Source organism: Musa acuminata, chromosome BXJ1-2, assembly GCF_036884655.1.
Source record: "Musa acuminata AAA Group cultivar baxijiao chromosome BXJ1-2, Cavendish_Baxijiao_AAA, whole genome shotgun sequence".
NCBI lineage: Eukaryota > Viridiplantae > Streptophyta > Magnoliopsida > Zingiberales > Musaceae > Musa > Musa acuminata.
The window spans coordinates 29,359,192-29,386,140 of record NC_088328.1 but is presented as its reverse complement, the minus strand read 5'-3'; the positions used below and the strand labels follow the sequence as shown (position 1 = coordinate 29,386,140).

The 26,949-nt window shown below is 36.0% G+C and overlaps 1 protein-coding gene across 2 annotated transcripts; it reads right to left on the bottom strand.

The window, feature by feature from the left end:
• Nucleotides 1-4,251: 4,251 nt before the first annotated feature.
• LOC103975273 (uncharacterized) lies at nt 4,252-26,239 on the bottom strand. Of its 2 annotated transcripts, none has more exons than XM_009390189.3 (9): nt 25,857-26,239; nt 22,263-22,359; nt 20,363-21,555; nt 18,592-19,441; nt 14,549-15,070; nt 14,149-14,477; nt 13,696-13,791; nt 13,449-13,574; nt 4,252-6,496 (listed from the first exon to the last, which is right to left on the bottom strand). In XM_009390189.3, exons 1-9 carry the CDS (start codon nt 25,980-25,982, stop codon nt 4,718-4,720), a joined length of 5,118 nt encoding a protein of 1,705 aa, XP_009388464.2. In that variant the 5' UTR covers nt 25,983-26,239; the 3' UTR covers nt 4,252-4,717. The 2 variants fall into 2 exon arrangements, with proteins under 2 accessions (XP_009388464.2, XP_018677845.2); XM_018822300.2 differs by having other exon boundaries at nt 13,696-13,788.
• Nucleotides 26,240-26,949: the final 710 nt, after the last annotated feature.

The window sequence follows — 26,949 nt, the reverse complement described above, 5'->3', positions numbered from 1 at the left end:
CCAACTTATTGCCATATATGAGCAGTACCAATAGAAATTGGTATGATATTTCATGAGTTGTATATACTAGTTTAATATGTATTGTATTGCGACATGTGTTCATTCGAAGAAAAGGGTTAGTCATTTCATATAATGATCTCTTAAGGACATATAAAAGAGAAGATAGGTTCGAAGAAGTGTTTAACTTATTTCATAAATAGTCATTTCAACAAATACTTAATAGATAATATAAATTATAAACATAAATTTTATAAATTTTGAATGACCGTACGATAAAGGGTCCAAGATGATTGTTATGATTAAAAGCTTTATAAGTGTCCACTTGACATTATTGTGAAACAAGATAGTGAACTAGTTTTAGATGCTATCCTAAAGATTCATTTAGTCATGTGCTATCTTGGTAGGTGTTGCAAGTTGTGTTGATTAACATTTTATACAACTCTATAGAGTTAGAAAATTTTTAAAATGACATGCTTAAATGGTTTGTTTTTGGATAGTTTTACCTTTATGTGATAAATGCACGTATTGTGTATTCACAAGATTAAAATGGTTACAAAAAGTAAATAAAATGATGTCATCAAGTTTATTGTAAGCTCTTTGCATGTTATACAAAGAATGAACAAAATCGAAAAATATTGATATACATAAACATTACATCAAATATCTTATTTATAAATTTATTTGTGATATTTTATCGATCTTTATTGGTTATTATAAATCCCTAAGATGAAAAAAAAAGATTTTTCTTGTCAATTAAGAGATTAGCACAATCTACTATCAATAGAATTGATTATTACTGGTGAGGATTTGATAATTATTTTCTTTTATTAAGTTTTTTAAAGGGTCTTTTAATATTTATAAAACTCCTTTATTGGTTAAATAATAGAATTAGGGTATTTGATTTTACTTATTGTCTTAAGAGTTGAGAAGATATAAGTTATTTAATTTTGCTTTCTCCTCGAGGATTGTACTTAATACATTAAGTTGGTTATCAGTATTCATTGGATCTTTGATTATATTTTCAAAATACTCGTAGTGTTTGTACTCATTACGTTGAGTTAGTTATTATGATTCATGTTCTTATTTTTATTTAACTTTTGGAATATAAGAAGTATTTTCAATAAGAGAAATTTTGCCCAGACTTGGAGCAAGTTTGATAGTTTTAGTCGCATTTGAGATTGTATTGTCCTCTTTATTATTTTTGTAGCGTATTTATTTGAGTATAAAGAGTATAATATCACGTATTGCCTATTTTATTCTTTGGTCGAGTACTATCATGTTGCGTCGACTTGAAATTTTATATTTTCAACTATTTTGATGAGAAGCTCATCAAACCAACCTTACAAAGTTCGTTGGCCTTTATCCTTCAATTTTGTCTTGGTATTTAGAGTTTGTTTTTGTTGTATTTATATCCTTGACTCTTTTCATGGTTACGCACTCTTCCTCTATGAGAGTGAGGTATCAATGACTTTATAGAAGTCTGGTCTTTATGGTTCTATGGTACTGTCATGCTTATGGCCTTATTATTTATCACTTTATGTTTGTGTCCTTTTATTTGTGATTTCTAGATGTCTCTGTGGCACTATGACACTCCTTTAAGTTCGACTTTATTTTAATCAACTTTTTGTTTTGGGTAGTTAAGTCTCTCTAGACTTATCATTGTTTCTTTGGCCCTTTTAACCATTTGCTTCAACACCTCTATGTTTCCTGAACAGTTTCTCTCGGTTAATAGAAAGACAAATTATAACTCTCATGCATAACATTTATCATCATATTGTAGGGCTTGCATCGATTTTGTTTTCCTTTGCGCCTTTGGTAGTAATGATCCTTTACTTGGCCTTGTCATCCAACTTATTGGGATCTCTCAAGTGAATATGAGTTTTGGAGTTGTCAACTCTCCAGTTGCTCAAATCATATATCTATATGATAAAGTTTCTCTTATGTGACTCGTTAGTACTTGTACTTGAAATTCCTCCTTGGTGATACATAGCCCCTATATGTCGATGACTAAGGTTTTTATTTGATGTAAAATTTGATTTGGAATTCCTTCTTGGTGGTACATAACACTTATATGTTAATGACTAAGGCTTTTGTTTGATGTAAAATTTGATGCGCGTAAAAAAATCCGCCTCTATAGTATTATAACATTCATTCCTTAAATTCCTCCTTGGTGGTACATAGCTCCCAATAGCTCCCGATCATATCATCATATGATCAAGTCTCTTTGGAGAGTTCTCTCGTGTGTGTTGCATTGTCTTGAACTGTTCTATCATTATTCGTTGCACTATGTCGCCTTCTGGTGATATCTCTATTGCATTTTGATATTTGTGGGATGAATTTGAATTATGATCTCTCCATATGTAGCCTTTACAAATATGTTGTAGGGCCTTCGCTATCTCTTATTATGTTCGTTTCTTTTTAATCAACATTTGTCCACTCCTCTTGGGTCATACGCAAACGAAATACAACTATAGGATAATTCATTGCCTAACATTTTTCAAAGTTCATCGATTTTGTTGAAATTAGTATGTTATTGTTTGAATCCTGGGTCTTTGCCTTTAGCATAATCTTCGTAGTATATTGTTTCCTTCATAGTGACTTGAATGACAAACATTGTAACATACTCTTCAAGAGTATCCGTCATTGTGTTATCTTACCTCATGTCAAGGTCTTCTGACTACAACTTTACTTTCATAAGTTGAGTTGCCATAGTCTCTCTATTAAATGCTTCGCTTAAATAAGATACATGTGCCTTGAAGCTCGTAGAGATTTTGGTGTAATGCTAGATGAGTTCGCTCCATCATAACGAGGGACCCATGGAACGATATGATCTCACTCTTATCTTTACAAGAGTTTATGTTTTTTACTTATGTCTAAGAGAAGTTTCGTACATCCACTCCATGTATCGTCTTCTACGTCGACTTCCTTAATTCGACTTGGGCACTTCATCAAGATCTACTTAAGTTTTTATTCCTCCGTTGAGTTTGATCTCTACATTGATTATAACTGTGTATTCTTTTGATGTTACTTTGGGTTGTTCCCCCACTTAATCTCACGATACGTTCGCTGACGTAACACTTGTTGTAAGATCATGTGATGATTCCTTGTTATTTGTTCGATCCGTTGGACCTTATGGAGTTAATCTCACGATGCGTTGCATATGATTTTTCTTTTGAAAAATCAAAACTTATCCTTTCGGGATCTTTGTCTCATTAGAATTTTTTTTGCATTTTTTTGCATCATTTAAAAAAAATAAAAATTATCATTCATTTAGATTGTTTTATCTTGCTGCTGAACAAACTATAGGATGTCCACACAAAAGATGTCTTACTTCATGTCACTACTTGGTCGAGACTTTAATAACGATAAGTTAACGCGAGTGAGTGAAGTCATTTAACCTTGCTGCATCGATATAGCTTCTAGAGTCTTGACGTTACAAAAACAGAATGGTCACTGGAACCTGTTTTAAGTGTAGTAGCATGTCAAGAATTAAAGACGGTAGGTGACTATGGATCGAGATGCTAATCGACTACGGATCTACATCCGACATACTCCTGAATTTGGTTATGTAGACAAAAGGTCGAAACAGTATTAGTACATGTTGCTTTGAAGTACTTTCATATATTTTTATGCCATAATACATGTATACAAAATCTTTAGTGTCATGATTTACAAAAGTCAACTGATGTAGACAAAAGGTCGGAACAGTATTAGTACATGTTGCTTTGAAGTACTTTCATATATTTTTATGCCATAATACATGTATACAAAATCTTTAGTGTCATGATTTACAAAAGTCAACTGATGTAGACAAAAGGTCGGAACAGTATTAGTACATGTTGCTTTGAAGTACTTTCATATATTTTTATGCCATAATACATGTATACAAAATCTTTAGTGTCATGATTTACAAAAGTCAACTGATGCAGTTAGATGAAACTAGATAGTGTAATCCAATCAAAGAAAAGACGGTGAAATCGAATATGTGATTGTAATTTTTCTCTTTTCCTGATGGCATCAACTGTGAAAAGTTTGATTCTCCAAAGAGAACATCATACCTGGCAGCAACCACGCCTTCCAAACGACAACCGCTGAGGTATTGCTGCATATTTCAGAGGACGCAGGCAAACTAAATCAAAATCAAATGAAGTGTAAGAACCATGGCCAAAATAAGACAGTAGAATTCCCAACGGGTGTTTCCAACTTAAAACAACACCAGGGAATACATGCCTCAGCAGTAAACGCTGTACATGCACAAAAATTTCCTTCAAACCAAAACATATGTGCCCCAGGGAATACATTGCAAGACTATCAAAAGACTTTGGTGACAACTCTCTCACAGTTAGCTTACACTATTTCTTATTACATATATGGCAAGAGTCAGATTATCAAAAACAAACTTTTCCTTCTTCAGGATATCTAAGTGAACTTTAAAACAAAAAGAAAAAAAGAAAAAAAAACTTTGTCGTCCTAGTTCCCCTCTTTCATGGAAGCGATTTGATTGACTTCCTTCATATTAATAATTTGAACTTCCTCTACGAGATGAGTATGGTCTGGGTAATCTATGGAGCTTGTTGCTTATACAATAAAACGGGAAAAAAAAAAAAGAATCCAATTAAGTCTGAACCAAAAAGCGGTCAAGTGAGCCCACGCCAATGAATTTAAGTGCAAATACCAAAAACTGCCAGGTTAGTGCAACAAAACTCAGATGGTAAAACTAATCTGGAGTAGTGTTGAGTTCAAGACCTCTTTCTCTTGCAGCTTCTGTAACAACATCTTCATTTTCAGTCATTTTGGAGAGATCCAGGTAGGATTTCCAGAGCTTAACAGAGAAAGGATAGACTGACAAAGCCTGCTGATAGAACCTTTCAGCAATTCCCTGTACTTCTGAATTTCTCAAAAGAGCAGCTGCTTCCAGCCATACACTTTCTGGTGCCACAGGGGCCGACTGAAAGATTGAATTAACTAAAAGGCAGCTTCCCCAGAACACAATGCCATCAGAGGCAACTCCAGAGTCACTGTAGTTTCTAGCAATGAATTTGTATACCGACAAGGCTAACCGGTAGTTTGCTGGTGTAAATTCCATTAATGATTCAACAAAATCAACAAGATCCTTGGGATCAATCTTTTCCGGAAGAAATGTTGGGCCATAACATGCTTCAAGCACAGAATTTAGTAGAGAAAAATCTGCAGGAACTGATCCAATGATCTCATCAATCAGTTGCCTTATCCTGGACTTCTTAATGCTTTGATAATACCGTCTGGACAACAGTTCCAATCTAGGTAAAATACGTGTATCACCAAAATAAATGTTTAAAAGATCTAATATAACTTGACCATGAATGTTATGGGGAGATTTCAACCCTTTCAACAGAAATAGCGCTGCATGTTCCCTTAAACAGTGTCGATAATATTTGGGAGAAGCCAACTTTAGGGCTTCATCAACTGCATTACAAGCTCCTCTAACATCATTCTTAAACATCCTGTGAAGAGAGAGATTTATCAGCCCAAACATTTTATCATCTGAGTTAGTATGATCGCTACCTGCAGACTCTACAAGTAATGGCTGTTCGGATGACCTACAAAAATCAGCATCCTTACCCTCTAAATTTCTACACTGAGGATCACTGAGTTCGCCAAATTGCTGAAACCACTGGTCAATTAACTTTTCTGCACAATCAGTTCCTTTTACTAATTCATGTTCTATATACTGATTCCAAAGACACTGAAAACCTGGAACTTCTTTAGGCCAATTACATAGTATGTCCTCAAACCCTCTCCAAAATACATCAGTCTTACCATTTTCTTGTAACCGTACTGATAAAAGAACAAGTTCAACGCAGGTTGGGTACAACTCCATGTATTTGACTAATAATTCAGCTGATCGATGAAAACCATTAAGTGCTGTTACAAACCTAACATGACTAACTGCTAAGAAGTGCAAAGATCTGAGAGCAGTTGTGTCTCTTTTCTGATGGTTTTCATCAACATCAAGAGCAACTCTTTGTAGAGCAAATTTCATAAGTTCTCCTACCCGGTCTGTTTCATCAGTTGTTAGCTGCACGAAAGGCCAGTCAATACTGAAGGGAAGATCTTTCTCCACCTCAAAATGCTGTATAATTTCTTGTGGAAGTTTCTTATACATTACTAAATATATACAACAAATCCAAAATATGCATTGATCAGGATATGTCAAACACGAAAGAATTTCTGCAAGCACTGTGTCACCAGACTGCTCAGAATCAGATGCAGATGAAAGTTGATAAATTCTCCTAACAGCCTTCTCTACACTACCACACATACAAAAACAATCAACCATCTGCAAGAAAATGTCCAAGACACAGGCGCTTCTGTATTTCTGTTCCTTGTCACATATCAATTTCTTTTGGCAAAGCATGCTCAAAGCATCGTTATATGCATCCAACCGATCATTAACTTTCACCCTACTGCTAATGTACATCAGCCAAAGCTCATGAGAACAACCATTGTGTTGCACCTGAAAGAAAAATATGAATATCTTTTGTATCCACAAGTTTGCAATTCAATATCGATGAGCAAGAAATTCGAACTATGTATCGAGCATTATCAGTAAAACTGTGGGAAAGGGAATGCTTCTAGTCATGTGCATATTTCATGTGTGCTTGTAACCAGCAAGAAGTGAATAAGGCCAACGTCACGATACGGCAAGAAACTTTCCAGGAAAAAACATGCAGTTTTCCGACAGAAGACACAAGAAAGAGGTATCCGTATAACCCTAACCCATGCAGGGTTAGGGAGGGTCAATGTACACATAAATTTTCCTTTAAAAAATATATAAATAAGATGAAAGAAACACATTTCATATATTATATGCTTTGAAACAAGCTAATAACCTTATACACAAAACTAATGTAACTAACTTTTTCAGTACAAAATGTTGAAAGAAAATATTAAAATTTTCTACACACACAGGGTTCTTAATTTTGCCCAGTTCAGTGTGGTTTGGCTGGTATCTACCGGTCCAACCAGTGAACAGGATGCGGACCACTTAAAACCATTCATTGCTTAAGGCCTTAAGCCCTGGTTTTTCATTCTCTTAATGTGATGCACTAAGACTTGTGAGAAGTCATGACATATTTTTCAATCTACATCAAACTAACTAGCATGTTTGAGAATTGTCAAAACAATTAATGAGTTAGAACACTTTTTTTTTTCCCCATAAATTGCAAATATCATGTGATTAAATATTACCAAGTCCGTTGTTGTCTACCTAGATTATGTGATGGCCCTACAATAGGCTCCTATAGTATTGTGAACATTATTTTGAAATATGATGAGCCTATGTGAGTGACCAATCAACATCAACATTAATACCATGGTTTGTTGTATCATGTCGACCAACCATTTCATTCCTGCTTGGACCAGTACGTATAAGTCCGAACCAGTGTGCCATGTGTTGGTGCATTGGTAGGTACCAGTAAATAAAAAAAGGCTGAAAAATCAGCCAAATTAAAAAAACATATTTCATTTTTTTTATCCTGAAGTATTAGTATATAAACTAAATTTGGTGCTAAACATGCATCAATAAACATCTAATTATCTATTAAATATGGTAAAATAAGCTTGTAAATCGTGCAAGAAGTCAATACATCAATCTACACTAATTATTCTTAAATATCACTAATTAGATCTTAATCAATCATAAGTCACTAATCAATCAAGAATTACCAATATTCTTTATGCTAATTTCATGACATGATAAAGAATACACAGAGAAAAGCTAAAAATTACTAATCAAACTCAAAATCAGTACAAGTAATTGATTGGTCAATTTAATTATACTCTAGAAATCAGTACAACTTCTTTGGACATGATATAACCTAAACGATACTAATTCTGGAATGTATCCAATCTCTGTGTCAAAGATGAGTCATAAGACCGGATGCTTACACATATATGTATGGTTAATGTATGTGTAAGTACATGGACATACATATAGCACATGGCTATACATAGATGCAGATCATATTCACACCAGAGTGGTACATGGTTAGTAATTTATGTAATTATTTATAACTTTTTTTTCCCGAGTTAATTAGCAGGTCTTTACTTGATATTTTTAATTTAAGTCTGAATAAAGCTTTAATACATTGATCTAACCAATCTTGTGATGCCATATCATGTAGCCAGATCAAGTAATCAGCTGAAACATGAATATTGATCAGCAAATCAGTTCTATATATTATCTTATTCTGCCTGGACAAAATTAGCACGGATCATGTAATCAGCTGAAAACAATCCAAGCTTGATGGTGCAAAGTGTAAACGATCATAGATCCAGCTTAGGTCAAATTGACTCTTATTTGAATCGCCAAGTCAAGTTGGTCCAGGATTTTATAATAACAGATTTAAATCTATATTTTCTGCTCTTCTATAGGGTGGCACATGATTGTTAAAGATAACAGAATGGGATCTAAATTTAACGCAGACATTTCAAAATTCGGTATTGTCTATGTAATACTAACTTGTTTGAGATAAAAGGATGTGTTTCTCAGTGATTGCAAAAGGCGCTCGGGCGCTCGCCTAGGCGCTCGGGCGAGGCGAGGCGAGGCCCGAGCGCCTCGCTAATGTCCCAGGCGGCGCGCTTCAAACAGGCGCCGCCTGGGCGCTCGCCCGAGCCCAGGCGCTGGGCGCTTCGGGCGAGCGCCTGGGTAAACCAAGGCGACCGAACCAAAATTTTAGGTCTGGTTCGGTCCTAGTTCGGTTGTTAGTTGGTTCAATCGAACCAACTAAACCGATATAACCCCAACCCTAACCCTAACCCTAACCCAACACTAACCTGCTGCCGTTGCCGCTCTCGATCCTGATCCCGATCCCAATCGCGATCTCGTCGCTCGCTGCCGTTGTCGCTGCTCGCGCCTCCCGCGAGCCCTCTCGACTCCTGCGAGCCTTCCCGCTGCTCGCGCCTCCCTCGAGGCCTCCCGCTGCTCGCGCCTTCCGCTCCCTTTCTCTTTCCCGCTGCCGCCGCTCGCCGCCGCTGCTGCTGCTGCCGCCGCCGCCGCCGCTCGCCGCTGCTGCCGCCGCCGCTGCCGCCGCTCGCCGCCGCTGCCGCTCGAGCTGCTTCCTCGTTTCTCCAACTCAGTATACTCTTAATATTGAATTTTGAAATGATTAATTTTCTGTTAATAGATTAATAATATATTATTTTGATTTTAATGTTATTAATTTTTATTTATTTGAAATTATTGTTAGGTTCCAACAAAAATGGCAAGTGTAGAGAGCAACTCAATAGAGTCTCCAATGGTATCAAAAAAAGATCCTGCATGGAAGTATAATTATTTGAAGGATCTGAAAGATCCTAATGCAGTGACTTGCATATTCTGCGATAAGACTACCAGAGGTGGTATTTTTCGTGCAAAACAACATATAGTAGGAAATTTCAAGAATGCAGCAGCTTACAAAAAATGTCCACCCGAGGTAAAAGAAGAGTTGCTGAATTATATGAATGAAAAGAAGACACAAAAGAATGAATCTTATGGGAATTTACCAGAAGACAATGTTGAACATCTCAGGGAAGAAGAAGAAGATTATTCTACGAGTATTAACCCAAGTGAAAAAAGAGTATACGACAAAAAGGGAAAAGAAGTTATGAGTACTAAGAAAGGTAGAAAAGGACCGATGGATCTATATATGCTTCAAGGATCCCAGAAACAACAAGGGCAAGCAGGAGGCTCAAAATTGAGACAAACAAATATAAGTGATGCTTGCGATAAAGAAATAAGAGGAAGAACAATTCAGCACATTGCTCGCTTCTTCTATCAAGCTGGTCTTCCCCTTAGTACAACTCGTTTAGACAGTTTTAAGGATATGATTGAAGCTATTGAAAGATATGGTGCAGGATTAAAACCTCCAAGTTATTATGAGATGCGAGTTCCATTGCTGCAAAAAGAGTTGAATTATACAAATGACTTACTAAAGGGTCATAAAGAATCATGGGCAACTCATGGTTGCTCTATTATGTCAGATGTTTGGACTGACAGGAGGCGCAGGAGTATAATTAATTTTATGGTTAATTGTTCTTTAGGGACTATGTTTGTAAAGTCAATAGATGCTTCATCTTTTGTAAAATCTGGAGACAAGATATATGATTTACTTGACAAATTCGTGGAAGAAATTGGAGAACAAAATATCGTTCAAATCATAACCGACAATGGAAGCAACTATGTTTTAGCTGGTAATATTCATCTTTTGATTTTGTTAATTATTTTATCTTCAATTAAGTGTGTTAAACTCTTAAGTCTTATCATTTTTGTTATTCTTTGTCTCAGGTAAATTGCTTGAATCAAAAAGACAACACTTGTATTGGACTCCATGTGCAGCACATTGTATTGATTTAATGTTGGAAGATATTGGAAAGATCTTAGAAATCAAGAAAACCTTAGAAAGGGCAATTTTTGTAGTTGGATTTCTTTATAATCACATTGGGGCTTTGAATATGATGAGAGAATTTACAGGGAATAAAGAATTAGTGAGACATGGTGTTACCCGATTTGCTACTTCATTCTTGACATTACAGAGCGTGCATCGTCAAAAACATACTCTGAGAAATATGTTTACCTCTGAGAAATGGGTGACAAGTAAATGGGCAAAAGAAGCAAAAGGCAAGAGGGCTGCTGATATCATCTTAATGCCATCCTTTTGGAACCATGTAGTTTATATATTAAAGGTAATGGGCCCTCTTGTTCGAGTCCTTCGGTTGGTGGATAATGAAAATAAGCCTGCAATGAGATATATTTATGAGGCTATGGATAGAGCAAAGGAGACGATTAAAAGATCTTTTAATGAAAATGAAGAAAAATATGAGAAAATTTTTACAATCATTGACGAAAGATGGAATTGTCAACTTCATCGTCCCTTACATGCAGCAGGATATTATTTGAACCCTGAATTCTTTTATAAGATTAAATCTGTTGGATTTGATGCAGAAGTTTTGGGTGGGTTATATCAGTGTGTTGCAAGATTAGTTCCCAGCATTGAGGTTCAAGATAAGATTATTCATGAATTATCTTTATATAAAAATGCTGAAGGTCTTTTTGGAATTCCAATTGCCGTTCGATTCAGGACAACTACCTCTCCAGGTATTAATAATTTGATATGATTAATTTCATATATATTATGTTACTATGTTATTACTAATAATAACATAAATTTTGCAGCTGAATGGTGGAGTCTATTTGGAAATTCCACCCCGAACTTACAGAAATTTGCTATCAAAGTACTTAGTTTGACATGTAGTGCTTCGGGTTGTGAGCGAAATTGGAGTGTCTTTGAGCATGTAAGTATTACTAAATATTTTTATTTTAATTTATTTATTTATTTAGATATATGTATTAATATATTTTTAAATTATATGACATGACAGATTCACTCGAAGAGAAGAAATCGGTTAGAACATCAACGATTGCACGATCTTGTTTACATAAAGTATAATCAAGCTTTGAAGACTCGTCATGATTTGAAAAATAGATTTGATTCAATCTCATTGCAAGATATTGATGATTCAAATGAGTGGTTAGTAGGAGAAATGGGTGCTAACTTGCAAGATGCTGAAGACGAGCTTGTATTTGAAGATGATAGATTGACGTGGGGAGATGTGGCAAGAGCTTCAGGTGTTGGAGAATTACAAACATATACAAGACAGATGTCAAAGAGAAAAATGAGTGCAAAAGCATCAAGCTCGGCTCCTGCTATTGTTGAAGACACAAAGAATGAAACATATCTTGACGAAGAGGACGGAATCGAAGAACAAGAGGAAGAAGACGAAATCAATGAAGATGATTTATGTGAAAATGACGATAATATTGATTATGATGAATGACTTTGATGTAAAATTTTAATGTTTTGAATTTTGAAACTTTTTGTTAATGTGACATTGTGATTTTGTATCTTAGATTTTCTTAATTTAATAGCATATTTTTATTTAAAAATTTAAATAATTATATTTATTAATTATATTATATATTTTTATATTTTAGCGCCTCGTTTCGCTCGGGCGAGCGCCTAGCGCCTCGGGCGTTTTTGGATCTTGGCGCCTAGCGCTTTTTAAATCACTGGTGTTTCTTTTGTACTGCCTAAAATTCAACAGAGTACCTCATGGAAAATAGCAAGGATCACATGAAACAAATTGGTCCAGGATTTTATAATAACAGATTTAAACCTGTATTTTTCTGTTCTTCTATATGTTGACACATGATTGTTAAAGACAGAGCAGGAACTAAATTTAATGTAGACATATCAAAATAAGATATTGTCTATGTAATACCAACATGTTTGCGGTAATTTCATAACAACAACAAAGCCGTAAATCATAATTGTTTGGGGTTGGCTACATGAATCTTATACTGTCATTGAGATCCGTAAAAAATCATATGCTTAGTTAAATTCAGAGTACTTAAATCTTTATTTATAGTTTCTATTAAAGTTTTTTTAAGTCTTCCTCTACCTCTTCTCGTACTACTAACATTAATTATTTCATCTCAATACATGCTCATACCATCTTAAATAATTTTCTTTCATTTTATCCTTTATCGAAGCGATACCTAGCTGTTCACGAATAAAAATATTTCTTTTCTTATCTTTCTAAGTAACTTCACACGTCCATCTCAGCATTCTTATCCCAACAACACAAACTTTTTGTATATGTTTTTTCTTAACTATCCAATACTCAAATCCATAAAGCATTATTGGTCTCACAACTGTTTTATAAATTTTTTCTTTTAATCTTAAAGGTATTCAATGATCACACAAGACTTCTAATGCCCTGCACTACTTTAACCATCTTGTTTTTACTTTAAATAATATTTTCATCGACATCTTCATCTTATTAAATAATTGGTCCAAGATTCCTAAAGCTTTTATTTAATGGGATTTCTTGTCCATCAAATTTAGCTATATTCTCTTGTCTATTTCTAGAATTACTAAAATTATATTTTATATATTCAGTCTTAGTCCTACTTAATTTAAAACTTTTAGTTTCTAATGTTTGCCTCCATAGCTTAAGTTTATAATTAATTTCACTTAGGCTCTCATCAACTAAGACAATATCATTAGCAAATAACAAACATTAGGGAGGTCTATCATGTAAGTAACAAGTAAGTTCATCTATTATTATACATATATTCAATAACATCAATATAATTAGTGGATACACCTTTCTTTTTTAAAACCCACTATAAAAAATCTCTAAGAACTCTATCATAAATTTTCTCCAAGTCAATAAAAACCATATGCAAATCTTTCTTTCTCTATCATAGGTTGCATTTCACTTGTATCACCTAAAATTGAAAAGAGTACCTTAGAAAATAGCAAAGATCACATGAAACAAAACAGAAACAAAAAGAGAAAATAAAACCCAGCTGTATCAAGAACTGAACAGTAGATCTTAACAGAAAAACATTCTACTGGTAATACCGCATGGAAAAACATGTCATCCTTCCCAATGCTCTTCTCCTTTCTGTAGAAAATATGCAAATAAACAACCCAAAGACATATAGAATTGGGATCAGCCTCAATTGCTCGTGATAATACTGAAAGAGCCTGCAAGAAGCAATTTACACAGGCATGAAATGTTCACAACCAAATCTTTCTGGAAATACCTAAACAGAAAACATCTTATGTTCTAATCATCAATTCGAAAGAGAATAGTAAACGATATCACCTTCTTCCTCTCTGGTTTGTAGAACTTCCCACAGAACAGATCAAGTGCCAACTCCAGGGATTGCTCAGAATCTGGTAACCCTTGTATGAATTTCTTCTACAGAAGTAAGACCACGAATCAGAGAAAAGCAACACTTGAGGACAGTTATATCAATTCTTAAGGAAGTGACAAATACTTGGTCAAGAAAGCCAAATGATCACTTCACAAATGCTTTGCATAGCTACCGTACTATTATTAAGACTCCATAATCTCACCAAGTATGACAAACGACTGGCTATAGATATTAAAATTCAAAAAATTACAATCTCCCAAAGCCACATTAAATAACAAGACCCCATCAGAAATTGTAGACATTAATTTAGAGAAATTATAGTGATTGACCAAATCTACTACGTTTTTCAGAAACTCAAACATTAATGAAGAATTTCAGACTATGAAGTTCATTGGACCTACCATCTTACCATCCTGGCATTGAAGATACCAAGAATGCCTACTCCAACTATCATAATCTGCAACGGTATCATCACTAGTTTGTAAGAATGGTGCATCTTGAGGAAGAATTCTTTGTATAGAAAAAGGTAAAGGAAAGGATGCAGAAAACCCCCTTTGCCAATACTGCCAGATGCTACGAGCCAGCACCGAGTGATATAAGTGTGAGTCCACTTTTATAAGAGTTGAACCAATATAATAAGCAGGTATAGGCACAAAATGTTTGTAGAGATCATGAACAGATTCTAAGGCACTATGAGAAATTTCAGCAGTCAAAGCATGACAATGAACATCTGCATCAGAAGATTGTGGTGAGGTAATAATACTATTCACCAGGGTAAATGTTAGACTACAAGATACGCACCTGTGTTATAGGTAACTAAAAATCCATCTTGCTTTAGTTTTCTCTTCGTGCATTGTTTGACATGTTGCCATGGGCACTCATCATTATTGCATTTCCCCCGGAGCTCAAACAAACAAAAGGGCCAAAAAGGATCAATTGAAGGATCACACAAGCTGTAACTCATTTCACATATTACTGGATTTCTGGCACTCCTTTGTGTGTAATCATCAATAGCATCTGGCAAACAAGCTGTAACTTCATGGGACTGGTCCATTAGGGAACCTTTTTCTTTGGTGATTGAGACCTCACTATGACAAGCAGGGATTTTTAACTTCAAAAGTGGCAACACATTATGCAGAATTGAAGAAGGTACTGACAAAATAGGTTTGGAAACTGACAAGCATGTTTCATTTAAAAAGCTACTGCTTTCTGCAGGATCGTCATTCCTATGAGCTTCACTCTTCAAGGAAAACATACATTGTTGAGACTGGCCACAATGCTCAACAGATCCCAAGTTCATGCTTCCTCCAACCTCAGAAATGCCTGCACAAATTCCAGGATAACAGTATTATACTTAAGTAAGCAATAACTAAAAAAGAAGTGGTCCTACAGAAATCATTTAAAGTTCAAAAAGGGAACAACCCAAATCTTCTGACTGTTAGGTTAATACCAACACATAAGACCAGAAGGGAATGACTCTTTTCTGGTTAGGTGTACTCCTAAGTAGCATACATGTTTGTGTCATACACCCATCACTAATCAAATGTTTGACAATTACATGGTTCCCATCCAATTATATTCCTTTCAAGCATTACTTTAGCTTTAAGAGCTCTTTTCTCTTAGTATTCACCAGGACATAATATCCATAATCATACAACATCCACTAAGTTAGAGTCTTAGAGACAAAATATGACGTTGACATCAACCATATAGAGACAAGAAGTGGCAATAGCAATTGAAAATGTCATCACATGCCTAAATAAGGCAGGAACAGAGGAAGAACAATTTAATTTAATGCAAATTATATAGCAAGAACAAGTCACCATGTCCTCAACAATTCATCAGCGAATAGGAAAAAAAAAAGGACTTATTGAACAATAAGTTTAACAATTACAGCACAAGACCAGAATCAAATCTGTAATTCATAGAGTACACCACAAACCATATATAGATAAAATTGGTTTTTGTAATTAATTGTCAAGAGGCTTCTTTTTCAAAAGAAACACATTAAGGATGTCAACATCAAGGTTCTATATTTCAGGTATTGTACCTATGCCAGTCCATAACCGGACCGGTGCAAATCTGGTTCGTGGCAACATACCAGCACATGTACACTGGCATCCACTATAGTGCCACGAGAGGTGGGGGCCAAGTAGGAGGGAGAGGGAGGAGGAAAAGAAGAAGAGGAAGAGAGGAAGAAAAGGATAATAAGAGAAGGAGGTATTTAGAGAAGCTAACCACTATGACTTTGGTTAGCCAATGCTGTGAAATGTAACCAGACTTGAGCTTTTTGGAGGTCAAATTGGCTTCCCTTTTTGTCTTTGTTTTTTTAGCTCTGATAAGCAGAGCTTAGGTTTCACTTGGTTTCTAAATTAATTAAAGTATCTTTTTGGGGAAAAAAAGAGGAGGTGAAGGTGAAGAAGAGGGGAGGGAGCAGCAAAGAAGAAGTAGATGAAGGAGAGGAGTACCGGACAGGGTGGGGCCTAGATGGTGCAAGAAGAAAAGAGAGAGAGGGGGGGAGTGGTGGATGAGGGGGTGAGGACTGGGTTATTATGGTTTAAAAAGCAGTAAAGAACTAGGTGTTAAACCCGGTAGGCCTAGTATCGCATGTGGACCACTCGAAGTTGGGCCCCACTTTACTTGGTTTGTCACTCCTTGGTCAACACTAACTCCAGTGAGATGAAAAAGAACAGATTAAATGAACCTGGATATCAGTTGATGAAGGACCTAGCACAAAATTCAAGCAAAAACCACAGTAAATAAAAGAGCATACTCGTCTCCTAACAATGCAGGGGTAGGAAGGGTCAATCTATATAGTCTTACTAATCTTACTGTTTAAAATATAGTGAGACTGCTTCCATGACTCAGAACAACCTTATCGTGTACCAAGATCCACCCTCAGAAACCACACTAGATACAAGGAGAAAAGGACAAAATGCCTCAAAACTGAATTAGGATCAACGTATAAAAAAATCACAAGTCAATAATAAAAGCCATGAATTTGAAGGTTCAAGAATCATAAATATGTTGGTGCATTGTATGAAGCATATGTTGGCTGGCAGATCGACTATTGCATGCTGTAAGCACAGTCCTCTTATTCTCTGGTGACCTTTGGAGAGGAAAAGTGTCCAAGGAATGCTTCTAGTGAAAGAACAGAAGAGAGAGAGAGAGAGAGAGAGAGAGAGAGAGAGAGAGAGGAAAACCATTATTATAGGCTTATAGCCTCAATTGGCATCTTCCACTCCAATTTATGCTGGCTAGTTTAGGATTAAGCTGCTCAAAAATGGTAGAAAATGAGGAAAAATTACTTCCAAACTAAAGGTTCTGTAAAATTCTTGATTAGCCTTCAATTTGGTAAAGACAACCAAATGGTAAAATTTTAAAAGAATACAGATACCATGCCAAAAAATATAATGCATTATTTTTTTAATATAAGATAGATGTATCGAAAACATACTCTCCTACAAGAAGGAAGAGAAAGAATGGAAGTCAAGTAATAACCGGCACAAAACATATTAAGATGAAAAACTAGCAAATGCTCTAGGTTCAAAACTAGTAAATAATCGTCACAAAACTAGTAAACTAGTAAAAGATGAAAAACTAGTAAACATATTAAGATGAAAGAATGGACTGGTATGACCATATTAAGATATTGAGATCAAGGAAAAGTGAAATTAATTTCAGAGGTCATTTATGGAATGTTCTAGGTTAAGCCTAAGGCTCCACATTGAGGTTTTAAATCTCGGTCCAATACCAGTTTTAGTAATGTAAATAATCAGTACAGTACAAGCATAATGGATGGACACCTGACCCATCCCGCTCCAATGTCAACCAAAAAAATTAATAAAAAAAAGTAATACCAACCTACCCTTACAAGACCATATGGCCATACCGGTCCTCTGTCAAACTAGTAAATGCTGGTTGATGGTCCATATCGACCAGTATACTTGCTCCACAGTCGATGAAACTTTTATTTAATTTCACAAATGATTATCAACATTCCTTGTTTGAGTGTCCCAAATCGATCAAGCCAGATGAAGTCCAATCGATTTTTGGACGATTTTGGTTGAGTCTAACTGATATCCAAGGCCAGCACCCTTGTCACATTGTGTCAACATCGGTGTAGCGGATAAGTAGCATAGCAAATCAAGGTTTCAAGGACTGGTATTTGCCAGTCTGACCAAGAACTAATATTGGACCATATAGGTTAGTACTAGTAGATTCATTTTTTCTCAGGAAATACTGAGCGAAAGAGGTCAGCATGACCAGTATTTAAAAATTTATCGCATATGACATGAACCTATAACACATGGCTCCTTAATCGAGTTTTGCTAATTAGAAACAATGGAAATTAACTATTCAAATAGATTAAAAAAAAATGAAGAGCCCATTTTAGACTATTCCCCTCACCCTCACAATGATCCCTTCTCTAGACAAACAGTATGTTAATCAAGGACCTTCTGCCAAAGCATTTCTAGCTAAAATATCATTCCTTTGTGATCCCAAGGATGAAACAACCCCATAACTCTAACTCTTTGGACAACCTTAGTTGAACAACAAGAGGTTGGCCTTCATGATAACCTACTCTGAGTTCCTTGCCTCTATACCTAGGGTAAACGAAGCTCTCAAGCTTTGCAGGGTGAATGAGTTCCGTAGAGCTAAATGGCAGCTCAAGGAAATGTCATCCCTTCACAAACACATAACCACAAAAGTAAATTGTTGGAAAGTGAATACTGACAAATAGAAAAAAAAATATAAAACATTAAAAAAAAATTGATCCCTCAAAAGTCATTTGATCAAGCTAACAATTTAAAGAAAGTCATTGATAAATATAAATGAAATACCTTCAGGATTAGACACACAAGTTTTCTTCTGCTCCTGTAGTTGTTGGTCAAAAGAAGTACAAGATTTCTCAACTTTGCTGTTAATTGCTCGATCAACTTGGCATTCAATATTGCTAATGTCAGCACTCTTACATGATGTTCTCATACCAAACCGTGCGACCAATTTGGACCTCAAGGCAGCTTCAAGGTCATAGTCCTGAGAATCTCCATCTTTATTGACATCAACAACAGAAGTTTCTTCTACATGATTTCCAACATCTATAAGGCATGCCAAATTTGACTCAACATATCTGTTATCCAAAGCTAGATTTTCTTCATCATCATCTGTAGACAGATTTTGAAATGGACTACCAAGACCATTAGCAGCACTTTTGTCTCTCTGTTCTGAAGTACTATCATCAGGTTCGGAAAACTGGTTAGCACAAGAGCCATGTCTGTCTATCTGTTTATAAGATGCATCAAGAGGAGCTCCATCTGAGAAATTATGATTTAATTTGTCACCTAAATGCTCTGATGTCTGACCTTTAGTTGGTATACTATATCCCAATCTGGAAAACAGCATACTTTCCCCATGAGCTTGCTTATTGGAAGGCCATATAGAGTTGGATGACTCCAGCATTAATGTTTGAAGCTTAGCAGTTATAATTTCTCTGTTCCTATGTAGAATGACACATCTCTCATTAGCTTTAATCAAAGCTCTTTGTGCCTTCCGATAAGCTTTAAGCGCATGCCTTTCTTCAAGCTCACACTGCTGTCTGAGCTCTTGTGCCTCTTCCAACTCCTTGTCTTGCAGCTCCTCCATCTCTAATAAAGATTCCAAATTCATGGTCCCCCACTCTGAGATGCCACCCTGACCCAAAGAAATAACAAAATTAATATTCAGCATCACGCAAATTGTTCTGTAGGGCATCAACTGAGAACTTCTCGAGAGGAAAGTTTGATGATACAAGTAGCTTCTGAAGGAGGAATCAATGTTAACTAGTCATTTAACAAATCATGTTTGATGAATAAGATAATCCCTATCACCACATTATTTCGATCCTACTAATCAACAAACAGAAAGGACATCATCCAACCATCTACCCAAACTATTGGTAATAGTAGCTATTTGCATAACATGCCCAAACAAAATCATGCAGAAAATCCACAGAATTTTATGGTTCAGAATCACAGAACAGAAAGAAATTACCTCTTGTTTTGTACTAGTATTCCAACTAAAAAAATCAAATCAAATGTTATCTTCAAAATATTATTAAGGTTGATCCCTCCAAGAATCTGGCAGATCTGGAGTTACCACAATACAAAAATCTTGTCATTATTCATTACCAACCCTGAACTAGGAAGAGATTCTTTTCTGGTTTCCCCAAACAAAAGAGTACAATAAACAAAAAGATTAAGAGAAATACACATACACTATATTAAATTTGTTGATCCACCTCAAGACAAAGTAACATGGAGATCTAAGAATGCAAAAGTCAACAGCTCAGGTCCCATGCAGAAAACTACCTCTTGTTTTGTGCTAGTACTTCCAACTAAAATTGTTAATCAAATGTTATCTCCAAATATTATTAAGGTTGATCCCTCTAAGAATCCAACAGATCTAAAATTGCCACAATACAAAATATTCTTGTTATGCACCAACAGACCCTGAACTAGAGTAGGCAATTCTTTTCTGGTTTCCCCAAACAAAAGAGTACATATAAACAAAAAGATCAAGAAAAATACACATATACCATATTAAATCTGTCGAAATATAAGAAAAAGATCCAACCTCAAGAGCAGGTCCCGTTTGAGCCAAATATAAGCTTTGATCTAACAATGCAGAGGCCAACAGTTCAGGCCCTTTGTCAGACTTAAGATAGCTGCAGGATGCATCACCAGTGATCTTGCTGTTAACTTCTTGCTTAGAGTTCATCTCGGGGTCAGCATACAAAGTAGAGTCAGTAACAAAAGAAGGCAACAGCATCTCATTATCTTCCAGTCCAGCGTGCTTAACTTTAGATGATCCCAGGACATTTTCATTGACATCACGATGACTCTTGTTGATTTCTTGATTTATTATGGACAACCTTTTCCCTTTTTCACTTCCATCATACCCAAGTACACTGTTCACTTCAAGATAACTACTTTCTCCCATGAGTTGCTGATGGGATTCTGCCATAGATTTGGTAGAATGTTCTTGCATTAGTAGTAGACCATCAGAGCCTTGAATTCTTTCCAAGTGTTCATCAAGCTTCAAGCGTTTGGTTGGTCGAATGTTAAGGGCTAGTCCTTTTGCATTAGCAGCTGCAGTTCCATCAATATCAGCAACCTGGTTGTCTAACTTCTGGTTCAGCTGTTCAAGGTGATCATTATAAGAACCAGTAACTCTGTCTTTGGTTTGAGCAAGTGACTTCATTTGAACATTAAGTTCATTTTCTCTTAAAGCAATTTGATGGCGCAAACTTTCTACAGCACTATCAGCTAAGACGGTATCTCGAATTTGACCATGTACCTGGCTTATTGAAGACTTCAAAGCAGTAATTTGCTTCTGAATGTGCTCAACCTTCTCAGATGAAGAGGTCCTTGGAGGCCCAAAGTTGGATCCATTGTTTTTTCCAGTCGATGAAAAGGGGACACGGCCTGCAACTCCTTTGTTTGACTTCAGTCTTGTTCCAAATTGTGTTGACTGATGCAGTATTTCATGCTGTCTCCGTGATAATGTAAGTGGCATCTTACACTTAACTGATCTAACTGCATTATCTTTCTTTTCTGTTGTTGCTTCAGGTTTTGAATTTTCAGAGTCAGTTCCACTGTCATCATCCGAAAAGCTTATCACAAGGTTATCATCAGATATTTTCTTGTGCCAAGAGAGTGCACGGTTCTTGTTCAATTTGAATGGCACCTGCTTTGTCCTAAATGTCTTATCATAATATCTTTTGGTTGAAGTATGGAACTTTGTATTGGCTATACTTGAACTATTACCTGGAAAGTAGCCAAAGAACAGTAACAACAAAGATGTAAGATCCTCAAAAATCAAATTCCGAATTCCTACACATGCAAAGGCAGTCTATTATACAAGTAATGCTATGTAAGTTTTTCCATATGTGAAAACGAAATCGAATTTCACTGCATGAAATGACCCCTAAGAAAACTCAAAGATATGCTGTTTTTAAAGAATATGCAAGTTGGTCGTAACTTTATATGAGTACATATGCTATAATCAATACAATGCAGAAAATAACAAGATCTTAAGTTTTGTTAGAATAAAGGCATGCAGGTCATGTGTGGCCAATATACGTGCCAGCTGGCATGAATCGAGAAGTTGACAAAAAGTTCCAAAATTCAGAGTCATAAACCAACCTATTGAATTAGTTAGGATAAAGCTTGTGTACCATCCACTAGGAAAAATAACTACATGATTATGAAAAACACATATAATTTCATTTCATTGGATATCCATTACCCAGAGTTGCCATATTATGTATTTTTATGAAATCATCTAGCCAGAGCAACCAAGATTGCAATCATGGATAAATGTCCTAAAGCATAAATACGAGACACTGAATAAAAGTGTGCCATTCGAAAATGGAAACTGGAACTTCCAATAGTGATTTTCATTATCATATAAGAGTTTATGCTTATAACATGTCACAAAAGACAGTGAGAATAAAACATAGTTAGGTACTTACCTGTCTGAAGATTTCTAACAAGCCTGTTTCTCGTAGAGACAAGAATTGGCTCAGATAGTGCTTTATTTGCAAACACAGCAGTTGAAGTAGTCAATTCCTAGTATAAAGCAATAGAAGGAGAAGTATCAACAATACAACAAAATTGCAAATCCCATCCCATAGTTTAGAGAAGATAGTCAAATGAACAAAAAAAAGCATAGAAAGGCAAATTTTATGCTTATCTATGGATAATTATCATCAACTAATATTATTTTTAATGATATGAGGTATTGTAAAGGACAAATCAAAAAGATTCCAAGAAATAATTAAGCAATGTTTAGTTAAAGATCACGAAGTGAATAAAAGAAAGCACCAAAAGGCTTTTACACTTCTTGACCATTTATGGGGATCTTCCCATCATTTAACAATTTGTGCACCATTACGTCAGTTCCCGCTGTTTATGACCAATCACCTACAATGTGATCACACTTAAATACGTCGACACAGCCACCTTGACTGTTCTCTCTCATGATGTTGCAACACTATAAATTTATATGTGATGGTTCTTTTCTGAGTTTTTTCTCAATATGTGATTTTACAAACTGGTACATTTAACCAACATATAACATCCAAAAAGCAAATCTCTCTATCCATGAAGTTAATAAGTTACTTATTTTACAGGGTTTTAAAACACATTACATTAGCATATAGTGGTACGTTATGGATTGGCCTGCAGTTGGACCACCAACCATCAGTGTCTCACCTCAGAAACGCTATTCAAGAGTCATCTAGTTGGATTTTCGTTTAATGTTATTTTCAAATGTACCTTTCATCGTTATTTTTTATCAAGTTTAGAATCATATTTTGAAAAGTTGTCTTGCATATTTTTTAATCTGCATCAATTTTGATACCAATGACAATTATTGTATCTAAAGTTCAGAATTTCATGTATGGTATTATACCGACGAGGACTCGGACTAGTATCATACCAGTTCATATTGGTGTACCTAATACTCAATACAACCGAATGTACTTCAAAAAAACTTAAGAAGGCTGCCAATAAAAAAAAACCTGTCTGGTAAAAAGCCTATACCATCGTATTGCCCAGTCCATGTCTAGTATGGGCTCGCCGCCTAGTTTACATAGGCTCATGTACCTAGCCAGTCGAACCATAATTACTGCCTGTAACGTGCCTAGCACAGGTCTGGTACAGACCTACCGATTTTTTTCCATTTTCCACCAAACACTCTCATTTTCGTTTTCCAAACTTATTCTTTCTGAAATCTGGGATAATCCCAAGCAATTGAATGCACATTCTTCAGAAATCATCTTGTTTTTCTCTCCAAAAAGAAGGTAGATCCATAAGTTATGGCAGAGCTCATTAAAGTTAGTCATTGACCATTGCCACAAGGGAAAAGGTGTCTTATCATAGTCGATTGACCTGCTGAACATAATCGATGAACAAGTACAGTCAGATGACGAGAGATATCGTCCCTCATATATGTAAGATCCATAGAAATAATGGTGATGTGAATAACAATGTGTCTACCAATAATAATGACCTGGGTAGAGGGTCTTACACTCCCACCATGCAGACATAAAGAGGTGGAAAGAATGAAAGTCATAGTGTGCATAGATCCACAAGACTTGTTCATGATCGCAGGGATAAGGACAAATGGAAGATAATTGATGTCTACAAAGAGATAAGACAAAGCTTAAATGGTATCAAGTAAGATAGGAGTTCTTTGTCTTCACAACCTTCTCACCAGGATAATTTCATGGCCAATAGTTTTATGGTGATAGTCATTCTTCTCAAACTCGGATATATCATACAATTTACTCCACCAAGACCTACATGGACCTACTTCTTATGGTCATATTTGCCTAAAACCCAATTACACTGGTTGTACCAACTGGTATGTTAGGTTCTAGTATAGGATCAAGAGATATCGCATCATTGAACTCAAAACAGGCTTTCTGCTCGATATCCTTATCACCAGTGTGCAGCTTGGTTTCAAGGGTTAAAACCAGGGGTCTTGGGTGGTAAGCTTACCGCTTGGTATCACCATCTCTTTTTTTTTTGACAATTTTGTTCAGTGTCTTTTCTTAATTTGCTATTTTTTTCTCCTTTTTTCTTTTACTTCTCCGACATTCCTCTCTCTCCCTTTTCTTTTTTAGACACTCCACCTCTTTCATTGTCGTCACTCACTACCTCACCATTGTCTCTCATTTCCTTGTCACTGTCTGCTGCTCACCACCACCACTCGACTGTGTCATGCTGCTTCTTTCTTTGCCTCATCATTCCCATTAACCATCTCCTCTGCTTTCACTTTTCCTCTTTCGTCTCCTCTTCCGTCTCTTCTCCTCCTTGGCTCCTCTTCTGCATTTTCCTCCCCTATGTCAGTCCTCTTCTCCTTCACACCTATGCTTCTGTATTTTTCTCCCCCTTCAACCGTCATCTTCCTCCTTCCTTTCGTTTTCTGCTTCTCCTCTTTGTCCCCTGTTCTCTCCATCTTTCTATTTAGTCAGTGTAGACTGGCACGATAGTGTATTGTGTGTTGGTACATCTATACATACAAGACCAGTACTAGTCTGACCATGACAAACACAAGTCTAAGATTGAATCACTTTCTATCACATCCTGCACAAATTTCAATCAAACAGCATAACCACACTCAGCAAGCCCCATCCCACCTCACAGGTTGCCCAATATAGCAATCATTACATACAGATGTAAGCTCCACTTTTCTTTTCTTCAATTTATTCAAGGTCAACACAAAAATCTTCTGGGACTCTTCAAGATGTATGAAACAATATTTAAGGTTTTACCCAATACAACAGAAAACATCCAAGTCCTTATGGGCCCTCATAGTGGAACAGAGCCCTGAAATTTCTCCATAATCAAAATTTTAAGCCAACTGTACAACAATAATGTGTACTCCTATCTTTAAAAGAAATAGGTGATTCTCAAATACACAATGACAGTAGCAAAGGCAAGTAGCAAACCAAATTATAAGACATGAATTCAAATCAGTTAAACACAAAAAACAAAAACAGGATCAGAAACCCGGCCATCAGCTGTTAGTTCTTTAACCAAACACTAGCATCCATAACAGTTGAAGAAGAAATCATGGATACTTAACTTGAACGAAGAAATGATTGTTATTGCAGCGTCACTGCTTGTTTTTCCCTAATCAGATCAATAATAATTGCAACTAAGCCCATATCTCTGTTCACTACAAGCTAGTCTTAAAACATATAGAACTTTTAAGCACTATTCCAGATCAAATTTCCCCATAAAAGACACCAATCTTGCCCGCACCAGAGAAACAAACCCATTTATACTAACAAGGTCAAGCACACCGCCACAGGCACAAATAATAACAGAAAACAGCAATAGGACTACAAAAACACACTCCGTAAAGACAACAAATCTGCCAAATATCCAGCGCCAACTATAGAAATCAGCACAAGCAACCTCAGGGAGGAATCCGAAAGCTAGTGAAGCAGAGAGTCATATAAATCACACCGACTATCTGCTAACTCAACCCACTACAAACGTAGAGGCACACGGAGAAATCAAGGAAGAATCGACAAGAAAAGATGAAACCCTACCGCGTCTTCGCCGGAGGAGAGTTCGCCATCCTCTCGGCTGGGTGATTTGGAACTAGGGTTCGCGGGTGAGGGCGCGGGCGCGGGGGCGGCGGGTTTAGGGGGCGGGAAGTTGCCGGTCTCCACCATGGCGGTCTCTTGCTCGCTCCTCCTTCCTAATTATTCTGGGAGGCGATCGAAGGAGAGAGAGGGTGCGGTGGTTACGCGATCACCAGCGACCAAGCGAAAGGAAGGAGACGAAGAGCTCTCCGCCGCATTATCAAGACACGCACTCCTTACGTACCTACGAATTTACCTGAGAGCCCTCTCAGTTGCCAGCGATTTGCGAGGTCCCCTACTCGTCCCGCACTAATACCCAATTGATGTGACAACGTGGACAACTCGTCCGCCGCCCCCCTTGCGTGGCCAGTGGTACTTAGATAAATATGAAAGAAAACAAAACCAATTTTATGGGCTTCAACGTGAGAGCGCCTAAGCTGTTTGAAATTACACGGGAGCGCTCTAAATATAATAAAATAGCGAAAGAGCCCCTTCGTCTCATCCCGTGCAACAATTTAGTTGACCCTCGTTTTCGGCTTTAAGAGAATAAATTTAAAATTATATCAAATATAAATATATTTATATTTATATTCACATAAAAGATTTCACTATTTTTTATGCTATTTTTTACTTTGTAGTGAAAGTCTGAGATTAAATAGTTAACATCTATAATGTTACACTTGATATAATCGTTTTTATATATACCTAAAATCAAATAAAAATAAAATTGCATATTAACTACTATGATATTGTTTAACCCTTTATTGTGAAAGTCTAAGACAAAATGGGTAATATTTATATTATTAGACTCATAAGTGAATGTTGTTAAGCTTATTTTCAGAATCTCATTGAAAATATATCAAATTTAAAATAATTATCTTTATACTCACATAAAATAGAAAAAAAAATTTATAGACCCACTATTTAAATATTATTGTACCTTTATTTCAAAGTATAAGGAAAAATGAATAATATTCATGTTGTTACGTTCATTTTCAACAAATACTAAAAATGTACCAAATTTAAATGTAAATACCTCTAAATTCACACAAAATTG

Excerpts from the sequence above, each read along its gene's own strand:
- LOC103975273 (XM_009390189.3), bottom strand. The coding sequence starts at position 25,982 with ATGGTGGAGACCGGCAACTTCCCGCCCCCTAAACCCGCCGCCCCCGCG. Across the intron at positions 21,556-22,262 it reads TGTTAGAAATCTTCAGACAG|GTAATAGTTCAAGTATAGCC; the intron begins GTAAGTACCTAA and ends GCTACTTTCCAG. Across the intron at positions 13,792-14,148 it reads AATGCCAGGATGGTAAGATG|AAGAAATTCATACAAGGGTT; the intron begins GTAGGTCCAATG and ends TTACTTCTGTAG.